At 37.7% G+C, this 26,853-nt stretch overlaps 1 protein-coding gene across 2 annotated transcripts in view; it reads left to right on the top strand.

Moving 5' to 3' along the window:
- The first annotated feature begins 3,649 nt into the window (after positions 1-3,649).
- LOC131404298 (monocarboxylate transporter 1-like) overlaps positions 3,650-26,853 on the top strand; it is a 28,977-nt gene continuing 5,773 nt past the window's right edge. Inside the window, exons 1-3 of one of the 2 annotated variants that reach the window (XM_058538804.1) lie at positions 3,650-3,735; positions 24,147-24,407; positions 25,464-25,607. In XM_058538804.1, the coding sequence (XP_058394787.1) occupies positions 24,191-24,407; positions 25,464-25,607 (361 nt within the window). In that variant the 5' untranslated portion in view covers positions 3,650-3,735; positions 24,147-24,190. Of the gene's footprint in view, positions 3,736-24,146; positions 24,408-24,876; positions 24,903-25,463; positions 25,608-26,853 lie in introns of those variants that run through there. The other variant, XM_058538805.1, reaches the window with a different exon arrangement.

The raw sequence follows: 26,853 nt of genomic DNA, 5'->3' as shown, positions 1-26,853 counted from the left end.
CTAATTTATCTACCTTTTCTTTTGTGCTCCTCTTTTTGTACTGTATCTAAGAATCCATTGCCAAATCCAAGGTCATTACAACTTACCCTATGCTTTCTTCTAAGAGTTCTATAGTTTAACTCTTACATTTAGGTTGTCGTTTAATCTATTTCAGTGAATTTTTGTATATGGTGTGAGGTAGGGGTGCAACTTCATTCTTTTACATATGGATATTCAGTTGTCCCAGCACTATTTGTTGAAGAGACTCTTCTTTTCCCATTGAATGGTCTTGGCACTCTTTTCAGAAATCAATTGGTCATAGATTTATGAGTTTATTTCTGGACTCTCAATTCTATTCTATTGGTCTATATATTTACCCTTATGCCAGTACCATGCTGTTTTGATCACTGTAGCTTTTTAATAAGTTTTGTAATAAGGAAGTGTGAATCCTCCAACTTTGCTCTTTTTCAATATTGTTTTGACTATTCAGGGTCCTGTGCAATCCGATATGAATCTGAAGATCATCTTTTCCACTTTTGCAAGAAGAGCTGTTGGCATTTTAATAGAGATTGCATTGAATCTGTATATCTTGCTGGGTAGTATTGCCATCTTAACAATATTAAATCTTCCAATACGTGAACTGGATGTCTTTCCATTTATTTAGGTTTTCTTTAATTTCTTTCACCAAATTTTGTAGTTTTCAGTGTATAAGTCTTTCAACTTTCTGTAGAAAGGAAATTAGACTCATCTAAAGAGAGTTCTTGCCTTTGTCCAAGCTCCTGGGTGGTGACTTCTAAACCTCTGCAATTTCCCAAGTGATAACAGTGTCTCTATAATTCAAGGTGGGTCCCTCAGACCAACTCTGATAGCATACATTAATGAGGTGTCTCATGGTGGGCCCATTCACAGTTTATGCTAACAAAATGACTCAGGGTAAGGGCTGGCAATATCAGAAAGACCAATCATGTGATTGAAGAATAAGGGCTTTGTGTCACATGATAACAGCCCAACCTCCATGGAGGGGAGGGGGCAGCTGGAGATTTGAGTTCAATCACATGGGCGATGACTCATGCCAAATAATGAAGCCTCAACAAAATGCTGGACACCAGGGCTTGAGCAACCTTCCCTGGTTGGCAAAACTCCTTGAGCATCTTCCTACATGATAGCTGGGAGGAGGTAACAGCATCCAGGACTCCACAGGGAGAGGACAAACAGAACTTCGAATTTGGAACGCTCCCAGATTTGGCCCTACGGCCAGATGGTCTGAAGTGAGGGTGGCCCTGGAGACTCCAAACTTGTAGCTGGTGTCTGAAGTAAGGGCAGTTTTTTTTTTTTTTTTTTTTTTTGGTGTTATCAGTCTTTATGATTTTAACTTTTTTTTTTTTATTGATGTTTTAATGGTTTCTAACATTGTGAAATTTTGGGTTGTACATTTTTGTTTGTCCATCACCCCATATATGACTCCCTTCACCCCTTGTGCCCACCCCCCACCCCCACTGCCCGGGTAACCACAGTCCAGTTTTCTCTGTCCATGTGTTGGTTTATATTCCACATATGAGTGAGATCATACAGTGTTTGTCTTTCTCTTTCTGGCTTATTTCACTTAACATAATACGCTCCAGGCCCATCCATGTTGTTGCAAATGGGACGATTTTGTCTTTTTTTATGGCTGAGTAGTATTCCATTGTATATATATACCACATTTTCTTAATCCAATCGTCAGTCGAGGGACACTTAGGTTGCTTCCATGAAGTAAGGGCAGTTTTATAGGCACTGTTTCCTCAGACTGTACAGTTGCCTAAACTCTTTGCAACCTCCTTAATTAAATCTATCGTTAGGTATCTTATTCTTTTGGATGCTATTGTAAATGGAATTGTTTTCTTAATTTTCTTTTGTATTTATTTGTTTTTAACAAATACATATTCAGAACTTGCTATATGCTACGCTCTGTTCAAGGGCTTCAACACTACTTTTATTAGCATAACAACCCTAATTAGGTACTTTGTTTTTTCGAAAGTAGGCAATCTGGCTCCTGAATCCATATTCTGAACCCACCATATTGCTGTTTTATAAGCCTTCTTTAGAAGTTTCCTGGGAATCACCTTGTTCTACCTCTTTCCACTGCCCTTATAAATTCATGCCAACTCTGTCTCCCTAACTCAACTCTCTACCATCTACTGTGACTGCTGCTGCCACCCTAACAATCCTAAGCACTGCTGTTCTAAGTCCTGGCCACCCCAACGACCTGAAGTGCCCTCCTTCTCTGCATTTATCAAAGGTAAAAAGCAGTTATTGCTCATAAGCAGTACTTGGCCATAGATTCTACACCCTCTTTTACTAACACATTGAACTGATTGAAAACTTGGCTGTGAAACAGAGGCAGAGTGGGTGATAGGAAAGCACATGAGACCCCTCAGGACCTGATTCCCCAAACCCCACTTGTCCTCAATCTCAGATTCTTCATTTGCAAAACAAAAACTTAAGGCCTACTCACAGGGTTGTTGCAAGAATTAATTGTGTGTGTGTGTGTGTGTGTGTGTGTGTGTGTCCGGTGGGGTTGAGTGGTAGGACAGGGTCCTGGCATGCTGCAACTGCTCAACTAATGTTGGCTCATTTGTACCTCAGTCTCCTCAAAGAACTTGTAATTTCTTGGAAGACGGGGCCTTGACATACTTTTTTGGTCTTTCTTAAAAGTCAAGATTATTTAATAACTTTAACAGATACACTTTGGTATCTGGACTTGCTCAAGAGCCTACAGCGACTCTTCTGATAAAATCAAGCTCTGACATCAGACTTCAAATGTTGGCTATTGCTAGCTCTGTGACCTCCGGCAAGTTGCTTAACCTCTCTGAGCCTCTCAGGTCCTTTATTTGTAAAATGTCAATAGTACCTGCTTCACAGGGTTGTGAGGATTCAGGTGAATTGCTTAGCATGTAATCAGTCCCCCCTGAAACTGCTAGCTATAATTATATCCTGTTCCACACATTTAGCGTCCAAAAAAATTTGGCCTCTCTGCATTCTCATTTCTCCATGTCCTCCCCCTTGGAATCATTCTCGCCACCCTCTGACCTGCTCTTCTTTCCCGATTTCTATGTTTAATAATACGTACTAGTCATCAAAGCCCACAGGCAAGTTCCCTAATTTCTCTTCGCAAAATCACCCAAAGCGCCTATGAGGTCGGTTCCATTAGTGTTGTCACTTCAGAGAACAGAAAACAGGCCCGGAGGGCTTGAGTGACTTCTCTAAGGTCAGTGAACTCAAGCAGCGAGACCACAATTCCGAGGCGCCCGCGTCCATTCAAACCCTGCCCAGTCCCTCCACTTCCAGTCGCTTCCCCGCTCCTCCGAGCGCCCATCGCCCCCCACACCTGAGTCAGGCCCCAGGGGGCACGCCCCATCCGTCCTTCGCGGCTTTTCCCTTTTCTCCGCCAGAAACTGACGCTGACGGCGTCGTTGGTGTCGCGCACACGTGGAAGTCACCGCGATATTGCGGGGGAACGTGTGGCGGGACCTGGAGCCGAAGCCCGCGGTTGTGTGGGGGCCGCTCGTTGGAGGGTGGGGGCGACGGCCGGGAGGGCGGACTCCACCCCTTCTGCGCATGCTCGGCCCCGCTGGGTATATATGAGGCAGCGGCGCCCACTACTCAAAAGAGTTTGGAGAGCTCCCGCGGCGTGAGCTGGGTGGTCCCGAGGGAGCTGAGCTCCGCTCCGTGCCCCCGCGTCACGCACGCGCTCGGCACCGCGAGCCGCGCATAACGGTTAGTGGGGTAACGCCCGGCGGCGGCGCGCTCCCGCGGTGCCCTCGCTGCCTCGGCCCGGTCGGAGGGAGGCCCGGGGAGAGGACACCGTGGTCTCCGGGAGAGGGAGGCGGCTCGGCGGGGGCAGCCGCGGAGCCTGGAGCGGCTGGTGAAGGAGGTTCCGGCAGGTGTGCCGGCCATCGGCTCGGGGAGAGAGACGGGGTCGTGCTGACCTGGGGGAAATCGCTTCATCCCCACCGGGGATGCTTTTGATCTGGAAGAATAATGACCTGGACTGTAAAATCAAACAGGGTTGATTAACCTCATGCCTCCAGGTTCTCTTGGCCAGGTTGTGCCTCAGCGGAAGGTGATGTGGGGCAGGAGGTTTTTGGTTTTTGGTTTTGTGACGTGCCACCCGTAACCTTCTAATCTTGAAGCTCTATTTGTTCCTCTTCCTTTAATTCATCCAGACAAACTGAATTCTCCCCCGTTCTTGATTCTCCGTGACTTTGCTCTGCCCGCAGAAATTCTCTTTTCTCCTGCTCGGATCCTACCGGTCCGTGTTCTCCGTTGTATTTTTTGTATTATGTGAACTTTTACTCTAGTTGTATTATTTTTGCTTACTTTCCCTCCTCTATTGTAAGCTTCGTTAAGGTGGTGACTATCTTTGTAGTTCCCATAACATAGTTAAATGGAACAGTGTGTCTTGAGCAACTCTTTGGGTAATTACTGTGACCCGTGGAGTACTCTTTTCTTGTGGATCCAGTCATGTCAGTTACATTACTTAAATTAGCCCCAAACCTTGTCTTGAGTGACTCACTCTAAGATGCAGGCCTTTGTCGTGTCAGTTGCAATAACCCTTTAGAGGTGGATGACCCTCAGATTTGGGATGCTGGCTCTGCAGATTAGAAATGCACGTGTGTACCTCCCTCTATTATGGTTGCACAAGGCTGATGTTTGTAGTTGTCATGTAGAAAACAGATGCTGTTGTTTTTTTAGGAAAGTGAAATAGGTTGTTGAAACTACTGTAAGTACTGTAAAGGAAGTGATTTTTATCTTAATGACAATATATTCTAGGACTTATATTGTCAGCATTTAAAAACTCTTAAATTTAACCTATAATTGTATTTTGAGGTAGCAAAATTTCCTTTCTGATACTTCTTTAGCGTCCAAAAATGCCCTCTAAAACAATTTTGGAAATAACCATTTATCTGTGTTTAGTGTGAGTAATGTTTATGCTAGACAAACAATACTCAGTTTATTAGTCTTTTGTGGGTTAACAGGTCCTTGACAAAAACAAAATAACTTTATTCCTTCTTTAAAGTAATGGGCTCAGATGTAGCAGTAATAGTGATGTTCAGACTCATTCATGGAATGTTGAACAATTATGTATACAGGAAGAACTAGAAGGAGACAAATTTAAGGGTCTCAAATTTGAGATGAAAACTTGCAGGATGATCAGTAGAACTTTGAAATAAAATGTGGTCTTTAGTCATCAAAACCTGTGATATATTTTTACATACAGCTATAAACTTTAAAACTGTTAAACTATGAATTTAATTATAATGTTAAATATTTCTGAGTAGTTCAATTCATACTTCTTTTTTTCTCCAAGAAAAGGAGAAATGACTTTTTCTGCTGTTTTCCTCTCTGTGACTAATTTTCCCAACTTGGCCTCTAAGAACTGGGTGTGAAGTGGATCCTAGTACTAGCATTTCTATTCAAAAGGGGTAATGTGGATGACCATAACCCTAACTCCATATGTGTTATTTTAAAGAAGCCAGTACCTTTCTGCTTCAAACTCTGGGATGAAAATCAGTCATATATTAATAAAATAGTATATTTAGGTTTTGATTTGGAGAGTCTTCTTTGGGCTGCTGTAGAAAACAGTGTTTATAGATTATATTCTAGATTGTAATGTGGAATTCTACCAAACAAAACTTCTGTATAGTATAAAAGACTTTGAAGGACACTGTCTCTAGCTTCCTTTAGAAGTTAGTTCTTACTTCACTGTTACTTCAGACTCTTATGTCCTTTTGAAAATGTGAAAAAAAAAGGGTCTGTATTTAGAAATCATGCCAAAATAAATTTCAAATAACAAAGACAGGAATTTGTTAATTTGGCGGAATTGTGTTGAGTCCATGTCAGGATTTTGAATTTTTTTAATTCATATTTTTTTCTTTTGGATGCTTGTATTCTATTCACTTTTTTTCCTGAATCTGTTTTAAGACACTTGCAGTTTTAAATATAATTTGAAACTGTAAAATGAAGTTTTTAATACAAGACAGTGTTACTTTTAAGACTGTGATGAGACAGTTCTTGGTGACCAAAAACTGTGACTTTAAAAACAAATTGTGAGAAATACTAACTGGCAACTAAATGCAAAATTTAATCACATCCAGCATATATTATATTAGCTGTTCTAAGTGAAACTGAATGTATCAAATGACTCTGCTGTGATTGAGTGTGTATGTAAATTTAAGCATAAATATTTTGAGATGAATTACCTTGTATTTTCACTCTTAAATCAGAGGAAAAACTTGTAAAATTCATGCCCTGGAGCATTTCTATTTAACATAATCTTAGAACCCAGGTTGTTTTCCTTTGAACTAAGATGTAACGGCTTCTATAATTCAAATGGAAATTTTAGAAAGCTTTGACTTGGAAATATTTTTGTTATCCTGCCTTCAGCATAGGTAGCTGAAATGCTCTAGGACAAGTAATCTTCACTTTCAAATGGTAGTCTAGTCTAGAGAATTATTTTGCAAATATTCAGTTTCATATGCACCCTGAATTTAAAATGATGTCTCCTAGGAGATGACCTGGTGGCATAGTGGTTAAGTTTGAGCGCTCCGCTTCGGAGGCCTGGGGTTCGCAGTTTCGGATCCTGGGCTCGGACCTATGCACCACCCATCAAGCCATGCTGTGATGGCATCCCACATACAAAAAATAGAGGAGGATGGGCACAGATGTTAGCTCAGGGCAAAACTTCCTCAGCAAAAAGAAGAGGATTGGCAACGGATGTTAGCTCAGAGCTAGTCTTCCTCACACACACAAAAAACTCTCCTGGGAAGAGAGTGGATGCCTCAGGACTTCTTTACACAAATCCCCTCTCCTTCTTTACAAAAGAAAGGCTACCTTATTCAACCCGGTTCTTACTCTGGTGTACTACCCCAATGTATAAAAATCTTTGGGGAACAACCCAAACAAAGGGAAAAATCCAGAATGCATAGCCCCAGAGAGAGAAATTTTTAAGGGGACAGGACCATATTTCACCCAGACAACAAACTTCTGCCTTCTCTGATTGTCTTCTATCAATGTTAGAATTGGAGAGAGAGTAGGTTGTAACAGGAATGTTTATATACTCACTGCTTTGAATTCAAATGAAGCCAGACCTTTTCTGATAATGAGGACTGGCCAGTTAGGTTATATAGTGGCCATTTTCTATAAACTGAATGAGCCAAGTTCCAAGGTTTTGACAATGATATATTTAAAGCACATATAACACAATGGATAATATGCCAGAAATTACATATTTGCAACTATTTATACATTTTAGTAGTCAATGTGTAAGGAGGTACATATTTTCCCAAGTTCTTTTTGGGACAAAACAGTTGAAGACTTGGAAGTCACTTGTACATACACCTAGTTCCCTTCAAAGTAAATCTAAGATACTAGGTTAAGAGAAGATAGAATGGTATAAATTAGGACTTTATATCATCTAGTATTTTGCTTCATTTTTTTTTCTGCCTCATACCAAATGTGAAACTTATAAAAGACCATAGTTGTGAAAGAAAATTAATTTGGTAGCTCTGTCTAAAAAGACCCTAGGCAAAGGATATTATGAGATGTGACACTGTTTTACAGAGCAAAAACAGAAACCAAGCTAGAGAGCAAGTTCCTGCATCAGAACCAACTGTTGCCAACAAAGACCTTTACCAAAGATGAACTATGCTTTGGGAGATCAGGGCCCAGTGGCACTGGGGAAACTTTGAAATGGCTCCTACACCAATCATATCTCTTCTGTAGGGGAAATGAACAATATGTTTTGTATTCTCTCAAGGACTTTCACTTATCCTTGTTTGCTCCATCAATGAATGGGAATGGGTGGAAAATTATATTTCTAAAAATTTCATGGCATAATCTTACCCCTTCTGATGAATAGTCAAAATAATTGAGGGAAATCTCTGAAGGAGATGAATCTGTAATTGTTATTAGGCTCTAGAGCAGTGATGACCTTCTGATTTGATTCCATCAATTTCTGGGCTAGACCAGCTACTTGGAAATTTCTTAATGTTAGGAGAAGATGTCTGGGCCATTTGTCCCAAATCACTTTAGAGGACTTCAAGCAATCTGATTGTGTCTGAGCTCCTGCAAACAGAGCTACCCCAGTGGAACTTGCTGGCCCTGGTCATATCTCAGTCCTGTTTCTCTAGCCAGAGGCCCTGGGGAAGTGTGGGGCAAGGCCAGAGACTCTGAAGGAACACTGTGGAAGAAGTCTCAAATCCTTTTGGAGGAACAGGAGCAATCTGAAAAGTTTGCCCAGGCTTCTGCTTTTTGTGGTGGCATTGCCCGTATGTATGCATGTGTGTGTGAGTGTGTGTGTTTAAATGAGATTACAAAATAAAGTAACATTTCTTAGAATCTGTTTACATGTGTACATTTTATTGGGGATGACTAGTTCTGTAGGAGAATCTTTCATATCTTGTTTTTAATTGACAATCTAAAATAGATAAAACATTTTCTGGGTATTTTGGATGACCATCCTTCTAAAAGGAAAGTACTATGTATTTGTATTTGATTAAAAGCAATGCAGATGCCAAATGGTATGGATTTAATTGTGCAAGTTAGTGAAGAATATGGAAGCATACTTAAAATGTAAATAATGGGTTTACACAAATGTAGATCAGATGATTTTATGGTGTACTTTAAACACTGTAAAAACAAATTTTATATTAGTTTAAATATAAAAAAGTATATAGTGGGATAGGCATATTCACTATGACAGCATTAATCTGGTTATAGCAAAATATTCATCTTATAAATTAATGTTCATTTGCAGTGATTTTGTTTAGTATTACTATATCTAATATATACATTTGTAAGTAGCATTACTATTAAAATAATTTGTCAAGCCAGTAGTTCATGAGAATTTTTATCCTTCCTCTTTAAAAAAGGGTCCGTACATTAAAGTACATGTGTTTCAGAACCCAGACTCACTTGGATTTGGATACGGGCTCTGCTGTTTAACAGCTTGAGGCACCTCTTCATCAATAAAATGGGGCTTCATTTAATTTTACAATATAAGTGCCTACTATCGGCCAGAACCTATTCTGGATAATGGAACTATATCATTGTATACAGTAGATATGGTCTCCGCTCAAGAGAGCATACACAGTTTAGTGGGAAAGACAGGCAAACAAATTATACTACAATGTAGGTGTTATGATAGAGTGGACATGTAGCAGAGATGCCAAGCTTACCCCTAGCAGTTCAGGAAAATGAGACCTGAAGGACAAATAGCAGTGAGTCAAGTGATGGGAGAGCCAGTACTAGGCAAAAGGAACAGAAATGTGCAAAAGGCAGAAGATGAGAGAGCCTGGCACTTTGAAGAACTTCAAGTACTCCATTGGGGCTGGAGCATAGTATGTGATGGAAGTCAGGAAGAAATAAAGTTGGAGTGGTAAGCAAAGGTGGATTAGAATAGATTTTGAATGTTTGTTAAGAAATTATTCTGAGGGTGGTATATTTGGCATCATAGAAGAGTTTTAAGAAAAGGAGCAAAAGTACCAGGCTTTACTTTCAGATCACTTAGGCTGCAATGTGAAGAATGAAATAGGGAGACAGAAAGGTGGAAGGTAGGGAAACTAATTAGGAACCTATTGCATCAGCCCATGGAGATGGTAACCTGATCTAAGGTATAGTGGCTGTGAGGGTGGAGAGGAAGATAAATTCAGGAGCTATTCAGATTAGTCAGATTATGGAGTATGAAGGTAAAGGAGAGAAGGGTGACTCCCAGGCTCTGGATTGGCTAGTAATTTGAGCTGGAAATATGCGATTGAGTCATCACATCGATGATAATGAAGCCACTGGAGTAGTTGAGCTCTGAGTCTGCAGAGTGTTAATTTAAGATGGCGTGTGTGTAGCGTATGTTTAAGGCCTTCCCCGCATCCATTCTTCCTTCTGGCTAGATCACCCTCCTCTTTAATTTACATGTCAGATATTTGTTGAGTATCTATTATTACCTGCCAAAGAGCTAGGGATATATCATTGTAAAAAGTCCCTGCTTTCATGCAGCTTACTTTTTGGTGTGGGGAGACTGACAACAATAAGAGGTAACACAGTCTAGCAGTTAAGAGCACAAACTTGGGAGCTATTCTGATTAGGTTTGAATCTAAGATCTGTCATCGTTTGAGCAAGTTACTTAAGCTTTCTGTTCCCCAATTTGCCAAACTCTAAATTGGGAATAGTAATAGTACTTACTGCATAGGGCTGTTGAGATCATTAAGTTAATTAATCAAGTAAAGTGCTTAATCTAATGCCTGCTACATAGAAAGCAACATATGAGCATTTGTTGTTATTTAGATAGTCTTTTAGTTAGATGCTATGGAGAAAAATAAAGTTAAGCAAGGAGTGGAAAGTGGGAGACTAATCTAGGATTGATCTAGGATGGTCCAGAAAAGCTTCTCCGATATGAGAACATTTGAACAAAGACTTAATTGAAGTGATATCTGGGTTAACAAAATTCCAGGCAGAGATAACAGTAAATTCAGAAACCTAAAGGGCAGGTGTGCTTGACATCCTTAAAGATAGTAAGAAGGCCAGTGTAGCTGGAGTGGTATGAGCCAGGAGGGACAAAGGTAGGAAATGAAGTAAGGATAAATTATGTAGAGCCTTTGTAGCATTTAAAAACTTTGGGTTTCCATTCTATGCATTCTGTGACTAGACCTCAAGCTTCAGAAGTAGGTGTGTGACTTAGATCCAGCCAATCAAGGCTTACACAGTGATTAGCCCTGATTGAACCATGTACTTACTCAAAGCTAATTATGTTGCCAGAGTGAATATTCTGGGAATTCTGTTGCCTGGAAAGAAGCTGGAATTGTAGTAAAAAGTGTGTAGGCTTGGAGTTACTGGCAGTCTTCTTGCCTCATTGAGTTGAGGACCTGCCTGAAAGTGGAACCAAAACAGAAGAAAGTAGATCGCAATAGGGAAATATCCCTGATCACATCGTTTGGTCCTTGGATCAAGCTGTGCCTAAAGCTAGAACTCCCACTGTAGATATCTTGGTTATATGAGCCTAAAGCATTTTCTTATAGTTCAGGTCAGATTGAGTTATGTTTTTGGTCACTTGCTGACCTAACTAATATAAAGTAGGCAAAAGAAATTCATTTGGAATCAAGCTGAAAAGAACTGAATGGCCTGCAAGAAAGGAAGAAAATCCAGATAGAAGTCAAAGAAAGGAAGCATTCTAAGAATGCATTTTCAACAATTTGAACAATGAATGATGAAATGAATTAATATTAAGGCAAGGACACAAGAATTTTGTCATACAAGGCTGGTGAAAGTATCTAGCACAAAATAGATAATTAAGAAATAGTATCTATAATGGTAATAATATCTGTCATTATCTGCCATTAAATTATAAATTCCTTGGGAGCAGGAACGATATTTTAATTTATATTGCCTTTAGTAAATTAAATAAAGTTGTCACTCAAATACTTGAATTGAATTCACTCTATGCTATGCATGGCATACGTGAGCAGTAACTGGGAGGGAAGCCTGGGACCAACAGCAAAGGAAAGATGACCTTAACCCCTATATTAAGCCAGGGTCCTGGAAGAGGCTAAAGTCATCCAGGTTCATAACGTTCCCTAGCTTTTGAGAGATGCAAATCTTTTTCTGGAAGAAAGTGGCCTAAATTGAGGGCACTCAATCTAGAAACCTAAATTAGGTTTCTCAGACATTAAGATCAACCACCTAACCTCATAAACATTACCAAAGAACAACATGGAAAACTCGAGAAACACATCATCATTAGACGACTTCAACATACTTTTCATCAATTATTGATAAATGAAGAAGAAAATGGAAAACTATTAAAGATTTAGCAGATTTGAATAAAACTATTAAAAGTTTGATTCAACAAATAAACAATTCAAACCCAACAGCCAAAAAATGGACATTCTTTTCAAACATACATGGAGTATTTTCAAAAATTAATGCACCAGCCCATAAATGCCAATCTCATAAAATATCAAAGAATTGAATTGTACCATACCAACCGTGTTATCTTACCACAGTGTTGTTAATTATAAGGCCATAAAACTAAACAAAAGTTTTCCTTTGGAGATTTAAAAATCTGTGAATAACTTTGGGTCAAAGAAGAAATTGCAATGGAAATATTTTAAACAGTTGCAACAAACAATAGTGAAAATACTATACGTAAAACTATGAAGTACACCGTGAAAGTGATACATAGAAGGAAATTTGTAGTCTTAAATGCTTATATTGGAAAAGAAGTAGGGCTAAAAATTAATTGGCTGAGTATCCACCTGATGTTTGAAAAAAGAACAGAATAAATTAAAAAAATGTAAGAATAAAATTGACTGTAAAGGGGCTGACCCTGTGGTGTAGCGGTTAAGTGCGTGCACTCTGCTGCTGCCGGCGTGGGTTCGGATCCTGGGCGTGCACAGACGCACTGCTTGTCAGGCCATGCTGTGGCGGCATCCCACATAAAGTGGAGGAAGATGGGCATGGATGTTAGCTCAGGGCCAGTCTTCCTGAGCAAAAAGAGGAGGATTGGCAGATGTTAGCTCAGGGCTGATCTTCCTCACACACACAAAAAAAATGACTATAAAAATAGTAGCAGAAATCAATGAAAAAGGAGAAAAGGTACAATAAATGATCAATAAAACTGAGAATGTTCTTTGAAGAAAACTGATAAAATAGATAAACTCCTGAGATTAAGGTGGGGGAAGAAGGCACAAATATCAATGATGAAGGGGACATAACTATAGACCCATAAAGAGATTAAAATATAAAAATTCTATGCCGATAAATTTGAAAGCTTTGACAAAATGGAAGAAGTTATAGAAAAATACCCTACAAAGACAGACTCAAAATGCAATAGAAGGAATGAATAGACCTATAATTGTTAAGGAAATTGAAGTAGATGATTGTAAATCTCCCAAAAGGAAAGTACAGTACTCAGATGGTTTTACAAGTAAATTCTACCGGACTTTCATGGAACAGATCATTCCAATTTTATATAATCTCTTCCTGAGATGAGGAAAAAAGAGAACATCTCCTAACTCACTTTATGACTCTAATATAACATTGATACTGAAATCAGAAAAGGACAGTATAAGAAAGGAAAATTATATTTCCAAATAGTGTATGGACACAGTTCAAAAGAATCCAAACACAATATTAACACCTTCAATTTAGAAATGTATCAAAAGGAGAATATATTGTGACCAAATTTGGCATATCCTAAGAATGCAAGCATGGTTTAACATGTAAAAATCTATCAATGTTATTCGCTAGTTTTACAAATGAAAGAAGAAATGTCATGTGAAGGCATTATTTAAAAAAAATAAATTCAATGGTCACTGAATTTAAAATAAATTCTAAATGAACTAGGAATAAAAATTCCTAAATCTGATAGTATATCTAACAAACTCTGGAGTAAATGCTTTTCTTGATAATGAAACATACATTACCTTTAAAATCATGAAACAAGAATGCCAACTGTTATGTGCTAAATTGTGTCACCCCAATATTCATATGTTTTAAGTCCTAACCCCCAGTACCTCAGAATGTGACTGTATTTGGAGATAGAGGCTTTACAGAGTTAATTCAGGTACAGTGAGGTTATATGGGTGGGTCCTAATCCAATATGACTAGTGTCCTTCTAAGAAGAGGAGAGATACCAGACACTTGCACACACACAGAGATGAACATGTGAACACATAGTGAGAAGGTGGCCATCTACAAGCCAAGGAGAGAGGCCTCAGAAGAAACCAAACCTGACATCTTAATCTTGGACCTCTAGCCTCCAGAACTCTGAGAAAATAAATTTCTGTTGTTTAAGCCACTCAGACTGTGGTATTTTGTTATGGCATCCCTTGCAAACTAATATACCAACTATCCCCACTTCTCTCTAACATTGTACTGGGGGTTGAACCCAGCACAATAAGATAGGGAAAAAAGGTGTAAGAAGTAGAAAGGAGGAAACCAAACTATAATAATTCCCAGGTAATATGATTGTCTATGCAGAAAACCTGAAAGAATATACCAATTAAGTATTAAAAACAATGAGATGTTTGCAAATTTGCCAAATTAAAGATCAATGTACAAAAATCAATTGTGGTGGTACTTCTGGAGTGGTAGAGTAAGGCCCTCAGAAAATATGCTCCTTCATAAAAGCAGTGAGAACATTGGCAAAGATTATTAAAATCAACTTTTCAGAACTTAAAATTAACCAAAGGCTTGCAATAACATAAAGAGAATATATTCAAGAAAACAGCTGAATATAAGTAAGAACAATAAGATATGTGGTGTTTTGTTTTGTTTTGTGAGGAAGATCAGCCTTGAGCGAACATCCACGCCAATCCTCCTCTTTTTGCTGAGTAAGACTGGCCCTGAGCTAACATCTATTGCCAATCCTCCTCCTTTTTTTCCCTTTTTCTCCCCAAAGCCCCAGTAGATAGTTGTACGTCATAGTTGCATGTCCTTCTTAGTTGCTGTATGTGGGATGCCGCCTCAGCGTGGCCGGACAAGTGGTGTGTCGGTGTGCACCCGGGATCCGAACCCGGACCGCCAGTAGCGGAGTGCGTGCACTTAACTGCAAAGCCATGGGGCTGGCCCCAGATATGTGGTGTTTTAATGTGATCTATTCTTCTCTCCACAACTCTGTAGTAGGATTAAAAACAAATAACCTCACAATCACAGTAGCCGTGAAAACCAGCAGCCTAGTAGCCACTGGTGGGGGCAGAATGGATTTGGAACCCTCTAAAAAGCCCCATTCTCAGAGAATGGTCATTATTTAACATGTCTGGCAGTTCCTTGGAAATCCCCACTTACAGGGCTTATCTTTAATTGACCTGATTCAGAGCTTGCTCAGTGTGCACAGCCTTTTCCCCAGGACATTTGTTGAAAACAATCAGAGGCAATTATTTAACATCTCAGCTGCCTGAGTTGGAGAAACAGTTGGGGGAAACAAAGAGGTGACCAAACAGTTAAAAGGAAAAGCTGGGGAATGAGATGTCTATAAGGGGCTTTGAAGAGCTCTGACATATTCATGACACTCTAGAACGTCATGCACATGTGCAGGACTGTGCCCATCCTCAGGAAAGACCTGAGAAGGCCTGAATTTCCCACTTCTGGCTGACCTTGAAGCTCTGTACAAGCAGGAACTGAAGGCTAAGGCAGAGGTGTAAGCTGCCTACTGGAGAGTTGAAAGCATGCCCCAACACACATAATGCACTTTGGCAATGCCTGGGAGATATACTGATTCAAGGCATTTAAAGAAATCTTTGTCTAATCATTGGCTGACCGCTAAGCTAATAGAGCAGAGATTTCAGTGGCTGCATATGACAAAAACAAACTGCACAGAATTTTTTCAGGAGAGTTTTTAAACAAAAAAAGACAGTAGCAGCAGCATCAACACCAACAGCAAACAGCAAAAACAACTAACCCCGGAGAGGGAGGGAATCTGATTTCCACAGTTGCCACATTATATTATTTAAAATGCCCAGTTTTCAACAACAACAAAAAAATATGAGACTCACAAAGAAACAGGAAGTATGGTCTATACACAAGGAGAAAAGTCATTCAATAGAAACTATCCCTGATGAAGCCCAGACATTGGACTTACTAGACAAAGTTTTAAAATTAGCTATTATAAATATGTTCAAAGAATTAAAGAAAAACATATCTAAAGAACTAAAAGTATGAGAACAATATCTCACCAAATAGAGAATATCAATAAAGAGATAATAGTTATAAAAAAGAGCCAAATAGAAATTCTATAGCTGAAAAGTACAATAACTGAAAAATTTATGAGAGGGGCTCAAAAGCAGACTTGAGCTGGCAGAAGAAATATGCGGTGAACTTGAATATAGGTTAATTGAGACTATCAAGTCTAAGGAAAAGAAAGAAAAAAGAATGAAGAAAAATGAATAGAGCCTCAGAGATCTGTGGGACACTGTTGAGTGTACCAACATATGCACAATGGGAGCTCCAGAAGGAGAGGAGAGAAAGGAACAGAAAGCATATTTGAAGAAATAATGGCTGAAAACTGCAAATTTGATGAAAAACATTAGTCTACACATCCAAGAAGTTCTATAAACTCCAAATAGGATAAACTCAAAGAGATCCACAAAGAGACACATAATCTTCCAAAAGTCAAAGACAAAGAATTTTGGAAGCAGCAGGAGAGAAGCAACTCATCACAAACAAAGGATTCTCAGTAAGATTAAGAGCTGGTTTTTCATTAGAAACCATGGAAGCCAGAAGACAGTAGGATGAAATATTCAAAGCGCTGAAAGAAAAAGACTGTCAACAAGAATTCTATATCTAGTAAAACTATCCTTCAAAATGAAGGAGAGAGTAAGACATCCCCAGATAAACAAAAAACTGAGAGAATTTGTTGCCAAAAGTCCTGTCCTACAAGAACTACCAGAGCATCCTTCAGGTTGCTTTGAAAGGACACTAGAGAGTAACTCAAATCCACATGAAGAAATAAAGAACACTAGTAAAGGTACCTACAAATATAAAATGTAAATATAAAAAGGTAAATATAAAAAAGACAGTATAAATATATTTTTTATTTATAACTCTTTTTCTTCTACCTGATTTAAAAGACAACTACATAAAGCAATTATAAAACTATTTGTGGACTTAAAATGTATAAAAATGTAAGTTTTATGACAAAGTAGTGTGAAAGGGGGAGACTGTATAGGAGCAAGGTTTTTGAACACTATTGCAATTAAGTTGGTATTAATCCATACTAGATTGTTTTACGTTTAGATGTTAATTGCAGTCCACAGGGCAACCACTAAGAGAATAATAAAAATATGGTAAAAGGAACAAGGTAATTAAAAGGGCACTCTAAAAATATGTTTAACACAAAAGAAGGCAGTGATGGAGGAAGAGAGAAACCAAAGACATAAGACTAGAGAAAACAAATAGCAAAATGGCAGACTTAGAGTTCTACCTTATCAGTAATTACATTAAATGTGAATAGATTAAACACTCCAATCAAAAGACAATGATTGGCAGAATGGATTTTTAAAAGTGATCCAACTATTTGTTCTCTACAAGAGACACACTTCAGATTCAAAGACAGACTGATTTAAAGTAAACAGATGAAAATAAATATGCCATGCAAATGGTAACCAAAGGAAAGTAGGAGTGGCTATAAGAATATCAGACAAGATAGACTTTAAGACAAAAATTGTTACTAGACACAAAGAAGGACATCTTATGATGATAAAAGGATCAATCCATCAGGAAGACATAACAATTATAAACATGTATACACCTAACAACAGAGCCCCAAAATACAGGAAGCAAAAACTGATGGAATTAAAGGGAGAAATAGACAAATCAATAATAATAGTTGGAGATGTCAACAGAACTTCAGTAGAACAACTGGGCAGAAAACCAACAAGGAAATAGAAGACATTTGAACAACATTATAAACCAAGTAAACCTTCACCCAACAATAGCAGAATATGTATTCTTCTCACGTATACATGGAACATTTTCCAGGATAGACCATATGTTAGGCCGTAATACAAGTCTTAATACATTTAAAAGGACTAAAGTGAGTTCTCTGACCACAGTGAAATGAAGTTAGAACAACAGAAGAAAATTTGGGAAATGAACAGATATGTGGAAATTAACAACACATTCCTGAGTAACCAGTGGTTCAAATAAGAAATCATAAGGGAAATTAGAGAACACATTGAGATGAATGAAAACAAAAACACAAAGTACCAAAATTTCTGGGATACACCTAAAAGAGTGCTTAGAGGAAAATTTATAGCTATATACATCTATATTTAAAAAGAAAAACATTCAAAAATCAATAGCTGAATCTTTTGCCATAAGAAACTAAAAAAAAGAGAGCAAACTAAATATAAAGCAAACAGAAAGAAGGAAATAATAAAGATTAGAACAGAAATGAACTAGAAAGTACAAAAAATAGAGAAAATCAATGAAATCAAAAGTTGATTCTTTGAAAAGATGACAAAATTGACAAACCTTCAGCTAGACTAAGAAAAAAAAGAGAGAGAAGACTCAAATTACTAAAATCAGAAAGAAAGAGGTTACATTATGTGTAGTGAAGAGTTAACCTCACCCATAGAGAGATCTGGCTTTTGCCCTTGGCTACAGATCATATCTCTAGGCCTCTGAAAAGTTCTGCCTAATAGGAGTATCTTTGTTTGCTTCAAGCCTTTGGCCATGTTATATCATTTCCAACCTCCAAAGGAACTGGAGACGAAGATATTTAGCCTACCCTCTGGGAAGGGCTACAGATTAAAGGTCAGACATGTGGGCAGTATGTGATCAAGACCCATTAAAAATTATGGACACCAAAGATTCAGGTGAGCTTCCCTGGTTGATATTACTCTGTGTTGTCACACATTGTGTCAGGGAGGAGGTAATGCTGTTCATGACTGCGTGGGGAGAGGATGATCGGAACCTCCATATTTGGACCTCTCCCAGACTCTGCCCTGTGTGTCTCTTCCTCTAGCTGATTTTAACCTGTGTCCTTTCTCTGTAATAAATCATGAGTATAATAGCTTTCAGTGAGTTCTGTGAGTCCTTCCACTGAACTATCAAACCTGAGGGTAGTTTTGGAAACACTCCCTCCTCCCTAACTTACAATTGATGTTAGAAGTGACAGCAGTCTTGTGAGGACTGTTCTCTCTAGTAGTACAGTTGATTAAACTCTGTATATCACTACTGACCTTACAGAACTAAAAAGGATTATAAAGGAATACTATGAATAATTGCATGCCAACAAATTAGATAAGCCAAGTGAAATGAAAAAATTTCTGGAAAGACACAAACTACCAAACTGACTCAAATATAGACAATCTGAATATACCTATTGCAAGTAAAGAGAAGTAGTCATCAAAAAACTACCCTCCAGGAAAACTTGAAGCCCAGACGGCTTCACTGGTGAATTCTATGAAACATTTAAAGAAGAACTAACACCAATCTTTTATAACCTCTTCCAAAAAATAGAAGAGGAGGGAATACTTCCCAACTTGTTTTATGAAGCCAGTATTACCTTGATACCAAAACTAGACAAAAACATTACAAGAAAAGAAAACTACAAACCATTATCCCTTATAAATATAGATGCAAAAGTCCTCAACAAAATATGAGCAAACTGAATTCAGCAACATATAAAATGGGTTATACACCATGACAAACTGGGATTTATCTCAGGAATATAGGAATTCATATGTGGTTTAACATATGAAAACCATTCAGTATACCAAACCACATTAATAAAAGAAAAACCAAAAACCACGTGATCATCTTAATAGACACATAACAAGCATTTGATACAATCCAACACCCTTTCATGATAAGAACACTTCTATTCCTTCTAGGAATAGAAGGAAACTTCCCAAATCTAATAAAAGGCTTCTACAAAAAACCACAACTAATGTCATACTTAATGGTGAAATAGTGAAAGCTTTCCCTCTAAGATGAGAAATAAAACAAGGATGTCCTCTCTCTCTCTCTTTTTTTGTTTTGGTGAGGAAGATTAGCCCTGAGCTAACATCCGTTGCCAATCCTCCTCTTTTTGCTGAGGAAGATTGGCTCTGGGATTGGCGCTGGGCTAACATCCGTGCCCATCTTCCTCTACTTTATATGTGGGACGCCTGCCACAGCATGGCTTGATAACTGGTGCATAGGTCCACACCTGGGATCTGAACCTGCAAACCCTGGGCCACTGAAGCAGAGTGCGCAAACTTAACCACTATACCACTGGGCCCCAAGGGTGTCCTCTCTAACCATGTCTATTTAACATTGTACTGAAGGTTTTATCCAGGGTGGTTGTACAATGAGAAGAAATAAAAGCATCCAGATTGTAAAGGAAGTTGTAAAACTGTCACAGATGACATGATCTTGTAAATAGGAAATCCTAAGGAATCCACACACATAGACACGTAAGTCTATTAGAACTAATACATGAGTTCAGCAAGTTTGCAGGATGTAAGATTAATATACAAAAATCAATTATATTTCTATACACTAGTAATGAAAAATATAAAAGTAAAATTAAGAAAACAATTCAATTTACAGTACCATCAAAAATAATAAAATATTCAGGAATAAGTTTAACCAAGCAGGTTCAAGGCCATGTACACTGAAAACTACAAAACATTGCTGAAAGAAGTCCTAAATAAATGGAAAAACATCCTGTGTTCATGGATCAGAAGACTTAATATTGTTAACATGGTGTTACTCCCCAAATTGATCTACAGCTTCAACACAGTCCCTCTCAAAATCTCAGCTGTTTTTTTTTCAGAAATTGACAACTGATCCTAAAATTTCTATAGAAATGCAAGAACTCAGAATCATCAAACAATCTCGGAAAAGAAGAACAAATGTGGAGGACTCACGTGTCTTCATTTCAAAACTTAGAAAAAAGCTACAGTAATCAAGACTGTGTAGTACTGCCATAAGGCTAGACATATAGGTCAATGGAATAGAATTGAGAGTCCAGAAATAAACTCATACATCTCTGGTCAACTGATTTTCAACAAGGGTGCCAAGACCATCCAATGGGGAAATAATAGTCTTTTCAACAAAAGGTGCTGGGACGACTGGATAGCCACATGCAAAAGAATGAATTCAGACCCCTACCTCAATAAACCCCCTGCCTCTACCTCTGCAAATATTAACTCAAAATAGATCATAGACCTAAATGTAAGAGCTAACACTAACTAAAAGCTCTTAGAGAAAAATGTAGGAGTAAATCTTTGTGACCTTGGCTTAGGCAATGGTCTCTTAGATATGATACCAAAAAGCAGAAGTGACAAGAAAAAACATAAATTGGACTTCATCAGAACGTTTGTGCTTCAGGCGCCGGCCCCGTGGCGTAGCAGTTAAGTGCACGTGCTCCACTGCTGGCGGCCGGGGTTCGGATCCCAGGTGCGCACCGGTGCACCGCTTGTCAGGCCATGCTGTGGCAGCGTCCCATATAAAGTGGAGGAAGATGGGCACAGATGTTAGCCCAGGGCCAGTCTTCCTCAGCAAAAGAAAGAGGAGGATTGGCATGGATGTTAGCTCAGGGCTGATCTTCCTCACACACACACAAAAAAGAATGCTTGTGCTTCAAAAGACACCACTGGAAAAGTGAAAAGACATCCCAATGAGTGGGAGAAAATATTTGCAAATCGTGTATTTGATAAGTGACTTGTATCCAGAATATATAAAAAACTCTTACAATTCAATGGTAAAAAAAATCCAATTGAAAAATGGGCAAAGAATTTGAATAGACATTTCTCCAAAGAAGACACTTCTCCAGAGACATATATCTAAAGAAGATATACAAATGGCCAATAAATACATGAAATCATTAGTTATTATGGAAATGAAAATCAAGATAACAATTTACCACTTCACACCCATTAGGATGGTTAAAAAATCAAAAAGAGACATAACAATTGTTGGCAAGGATGTAGAAAAATTGGAACCCTCATACATTGCTGGTGGGATTGTAAAATGATGCAGCCACTTTGGAAAACAGTTTGGCAGTTTCTCAAAATGTTAAACAAAATTACCATATGACCCAGCATTTCTACTCCTAAGTATATTCCCAAAAGAATTGAAAACTTATGTCCACACAAAAACCTGTATGCAAATTTTAATAGTGGCTTTATTCATAATTGCCCCAAAGTGGAAAGAACCCAAATGTCTCTCAGTTGATAAAATGGGTAAACAAAATATAGTATCTCTATAAAATGAATATTATTCAGCAATAAAAAGGAATGAAGACTGATACATACTACAACATGGATAAACCTTGAAAACAATATGTTAAGCAAAAGAAGTCAGACACAAAAGGCCACATATTGTATGATTCCATTTATAAGAAATGTCCAGTATAAGCAAATCCACAGAAATAGGAAGTAAATAGGTGGTTTCTAGGGGCTGGGATGAGAGGAAAATGGGGTAACTGCTAATGGGTAAAGAGTTTCTTTTTGGGGTGATGAAAATGTTCTGAAATTAGATAGTGGTGATAGTTGTACAATTCTGTGAATATACTAAAAACCACTGAGTTGTACACTTTAAAAGCGTGAATTTTATGATATGTGAATTATATCTGAATAAAGCTGTTATTTAAACAAATCCATTGTGTCTCTATACATCAGCAGCTAAAAAAAATGACTTTTTAAAATTATTGTCTATAAGAACAACAAAAACTACCTTGGAATAAATCTAACAAAAGTTGTGCAAACCCTGGGAATTTTATAATTTGATAAAGCTTTTAGAAACTTTACTTCTGTAAAAATTTTATTTAAAAAACATATGCAGTCTTTTAGCTTCTTAAGCAGAATTCTTCTTAAGAGTTGTTTTTTTTAAATCACTACAAGATCACTTTCTAAATTATATTTGAAGTGTTTAGATTGGTTAGAAGATGAGCTACGTTGACATCTGTGGATAGGAAGGTAGGATTTGTATTCAAGATTAAGAAATATAATAGTCAAAAATGAGGTTGTCATTGTCAACCTGTACAGTTTTAATACTGTACTACAGGGCCGGCCCCGTGGGTTAGTGGTTAGGCGTGCGAGCTCCGCTGCTGGCGGCCCGGGTTCGGATCCCGGGTACACACTGACGCACCACTTCTCCGGCCATGCTGAGGCCGCGTCCCACGTACAGCAACTAGAAGGATGTGCAGCTATGACATACAACTATCTACTGGGGCTTTGGAGGAAAAAAATTAAAAAATAAAAAAAAATACTGTACTACAGCACTCCAGGTAGTGTTAGGGTGGCCAGAAATGGGCAGAGTAACATATTGCAGGGTTAATTTGAACTAAAATAGAAGTTGGTTTAAGGAAATCAAAGGAGAGCCTAATTTCTCTAAAGTAGACTGTTAACCTGCTTTCAACCTCTCCCATCTGCTAGTAATTCATAATCACAGTTATATATATATATATATATATATATATATATATATATATTTTTTTTTTTTTTTTGGTGAGGAAGATTGGCTCTGAGCTAACATCTGTGCCCATCTTCCTCTATTTTGTATGTGGGACGCCGCCAAAGCATGGCTTGATGAGCGGTGTGTCAGTCCACGCCTGGAATTTGATCCTGTGAACCCTGGGCCGCGGAAGCAGAGCATGCAAACTTAACCACTGCGCCACCAGGCTGGCCCCATATTTCCTTTTCTAACTATGCTCTTCACTAATGTTGGGTGACTTACGAAGAAAAGGGGAAATCTTTGAGTTAAAACTATTAGCATCTGATATTAGGGTTTTTTTGCAGATTTTAACTTTATTGATCAGCCATCATTTAGGAATCTTTCTAGTCAGATAATAGAAAAAAGTACTTTAAATCTAAGCAGCTGGATAAAAGGCAAACTTTACTACAATAATGAGTCCATTAGATGAGAATCTTATGTTTGAAGTGATCTTTTGCCGTATGTCTAGTGAGTTATGTATATTAGTATGTCCTTCCTGACACTTTTAAGTCAGCTTATAAATTATAGACAACATAAAAACTGGGTAAGTATTGGAGAGTACATTTTGGGAAAGGAGAGAAATTATAAACGAAATATTATGAACCTTTTATAGTCTGTGTGTTTGTGAGTTTTGCATGCAGATGAGTCACATGAGTTATTTGGTTATCTTTGTTAAAGTGGAAAATTACTGATATCTATTATTAAAACAGGTATTCTTGGGCCAACCCTGGTGGCCTTGTGGTTAAGTTCGGCATGCTCTGCTTTGGCAGCCCAGGTTTGGTTCCTGGGCATGAACCTATACCACTCGTCTGTCTGTGGCCATGCTGTGATGGCAGCTCACATACAAAATAGAGGAAGATTGGCAACAGATGTTAGCTCAGGGTGAGGTTGGCAATAGATGTTAGCTCAGAGCAAATCTTCCTCAGCAAAAAAACAAAACAGACAGGTATGCTTATAAATTTTAAGAAACAATACATTTATTGAAAAGGATTTTGGTGTACGGTTCAAGTAGTGGTGAATTTTTAACTTTAGGCCTATAAAAATTTTGGGCAATACTATGACTCTTAGACTTTTTCCACTGTGTTCACAGAGAACAAGTAACATTGAAAAGCATTTCAGTTATTTGTAACATACATGTGAGGGATTATATGGAAGTGCTTTGTTGTTGACCTACTTGTTATGTACTATTTTAATTTCATATCCTTTAGATATCTGGATTTGAACTGCATTTTGGAATTCATCCTTACTTACAATGTCACCGTCAGATGGAAATCCAATTGGTTACACACCCCCAGATGGAGGCTGGGGGTGGGCAGTGGTTGTTGGAGCTTTTTTTTCCATTGGCTTCTCTTGTGCATTTGGCAAATCTATTTCTGTATTTTACAAAGAAATTGAAGGAATATTTAATGCCAGCGCCAGCGAAGTGTCGTGGATATCTTCCATCATGTTTGCTGTCATGTATGGTGGAGGTAAGTACCTATGAAGGCCTGCTCTTTTAACTTTCAATAGGCAGACAAAAGCTCTGTATTAAGTACTTTTTGTTCTTGATGACTTTATCAGTGAGATATTTGAAATGTTAGTTCTTAAAGCTATGTGATTAGAGTCATATTTTTCATTCCCTTTAACAATAAAAGCTACATAGCAACTGTATGTTCTGTTAGGTGAGTTATAATATAAAACAGGTGTCATTATAAAAAATAACTTTCTTTAAAAATGATTTTGTGTTGGTTGCTGGTGTACAGAGAAACAATTGATGTTTGTATTTTAATCATATATCCTGTAACCTTGCTAAACTCTTGTTATTTCCAATAGTTTATTGGTAGATTTTTTTCAAAATTTTTAGATAGACATATCTTCTGCAAATACTGATAGTTTGGTTTCTTCCTTTCCTTACACCTTTTTTTCCCCCTGTCTTACTGCGCTGGCTCGGACCTCCAGTATAATGTTGAAGAAAAGTGGTGATGGTAGGCATTCTTGTTTTGTAGTTCTGTTTTGGTTTTGTTGTTGTTTTCTATGAGAAACAAAATACATTTTAGCTAGTGTGTAAACATGCTCTAAAGTCAGAAGTTTGATCATACTTGCTCATACATCTCATCATATTCATGTGTGTTTGCTCCAGATGACCATCTAAAAAGTTAAAACCAGAGCAAACTTGCTTTATATGTGTTGATAATATCCTAGATACGTGAAGAATCCTTTCAACACTTGTACTCAGAGTATTTGCAGCCTCTTCGCCTTAAGAGAGATAGATTAAGGTTTCTCATGTTTTAGTTAAAATTCATCCAGTATGCTGTAGGTATATAGAAGATGTACAATCAGTGCTATATTTTTTACGTTACACAAACCTGTGACTCTGAAATAAAGATAGGAAGCAATCTCCCTTACCACTGTCTGCTGTTTTATCTGTTTATTTTGTGGGTTGGGGTATTTATGTCTCGTCATCCTTTCATGTCAGTAGGGTCTTGTGCGGTGTGGATGTGAGGGATGGGCTTCTCTGTATTACTAAGTTGTTTGTTACGTCCTAGGTCCTATCAGCAGTATCCTGGTGAATAAATATGGCAGTCGTCCAGTCATGATTGTTGGCGGCTGCTTGTCAGGCTGTGGCTTGATTGCAGCTTCTTTCTGTAACACTGTGCAGGAACTTTACTTGTGTATTGGACTCATTGGAGGTGAGTTGCTACTGATGTATTTTCGAGTATTAATTTTTAGGGGGACCATTTGTAGAATTCATCTGCCAATTGTTTTGAGAAATGAAAGTTCTTTGTTAGAAAAATTACTAGGTCATGATTTTTACGAGCTGTAGATATGTTAATTTAATAGTACCAGAAAAGCAAGTCTTTAAAGCAAGTTCTGGCATTTAATGGGTGATTATTTTTTATTGAATGAATGAATTGAAAGAGTTTCTTTTTTTTTTTGTCTTAAGAAAGATAGTGGTGATAGTGAAAGGGTGGTCATCAGCTATTCCCACTCACTAGCCCTTCCACCCAAGAAGAAATTGGCTCAAATTAGAGTAAGAGAGAATGTCAGATACAAAGCAGGAATTTTCTAGCGGAGAAGCCAGATACATTTTCAAGGGATAAAGGGCACACATGAGAAAACTTCCCCTGTCTAATAGCTAGATTAAGAAAATGAAACTGCTGAGTATAAAGAATATAGATCACCCATAGCTCTACAATTCAGAGAAAGCTACCATTTTAATATTTTGATGCTATATCCACTCATACATTTTTCTATGCACATACATATAATTTTTTAGAACAAAAAGGAATGAGATTTTGTGTAATGTTTGTAACCAGTTTTTTTCACTTAATAATACGTCAGGTACATAGTTTCCCATCTCAGTAAATATGCTTTAGCAGCTATTATTTTTCCATTGAATGGATATACCATAGTTTATTTCACCTTTCTCTAATTGAAGGACATTTAGGTTTATATTTTTCACTATTAATAAACAGTATTTGTATGATAGTGCTTATTTATACATCTTTGTGAAAATGATAATTTCCTTAGGATAAATTTGTAGAAGTATAATTATTGGGGGAAAATGTTTTTGATACAATTGGCCAAATACTCTGTTAGAAAGTTTATAATAATTTACAGTCCCACCTGCAGAATCTGAAATATTGCCAATAATGGATATTTTCTTTTTAGATCTGTACTTTCACTACATTAGTTAAAATTTTAAACATTTAAATATTTTATTCCATCTAGAATATTTGAATAACATATTCAAATGAATATCATATTCATGTCATGAAATGAATAACTTAAGGAAGGAATAGATCTTGATTTGTTCCCACATGGTTATTCAGCCTGTTCATTATTTCATTTATTAATTCATTCAACTAATATTTATTGAGTCCCCACTATATGCCAGGCACTGTTCCAAGCTCTGTGGGGATGGTGTCAACATGA

The sequence above is a fragment of the Diceros bicornis genome, chromosome 4 (genome assembly GCF_020826845.1).
Source record: "Diceros bicornis minor isolate mBicDic1 chromosome 4, mDicBic1.mat.cur, whole genome shotgun sequence".
NCBI lineage: Eukaryota > Metazoa > Chordata > Mammalia > Perissodactyla > Rhinocerotidae > Diceros > Diceros bicornis.
Note: the sequence above shows the minus strand (reverse complement) of the source record. Positions and strands in the feature narration are given on the sequence as shown.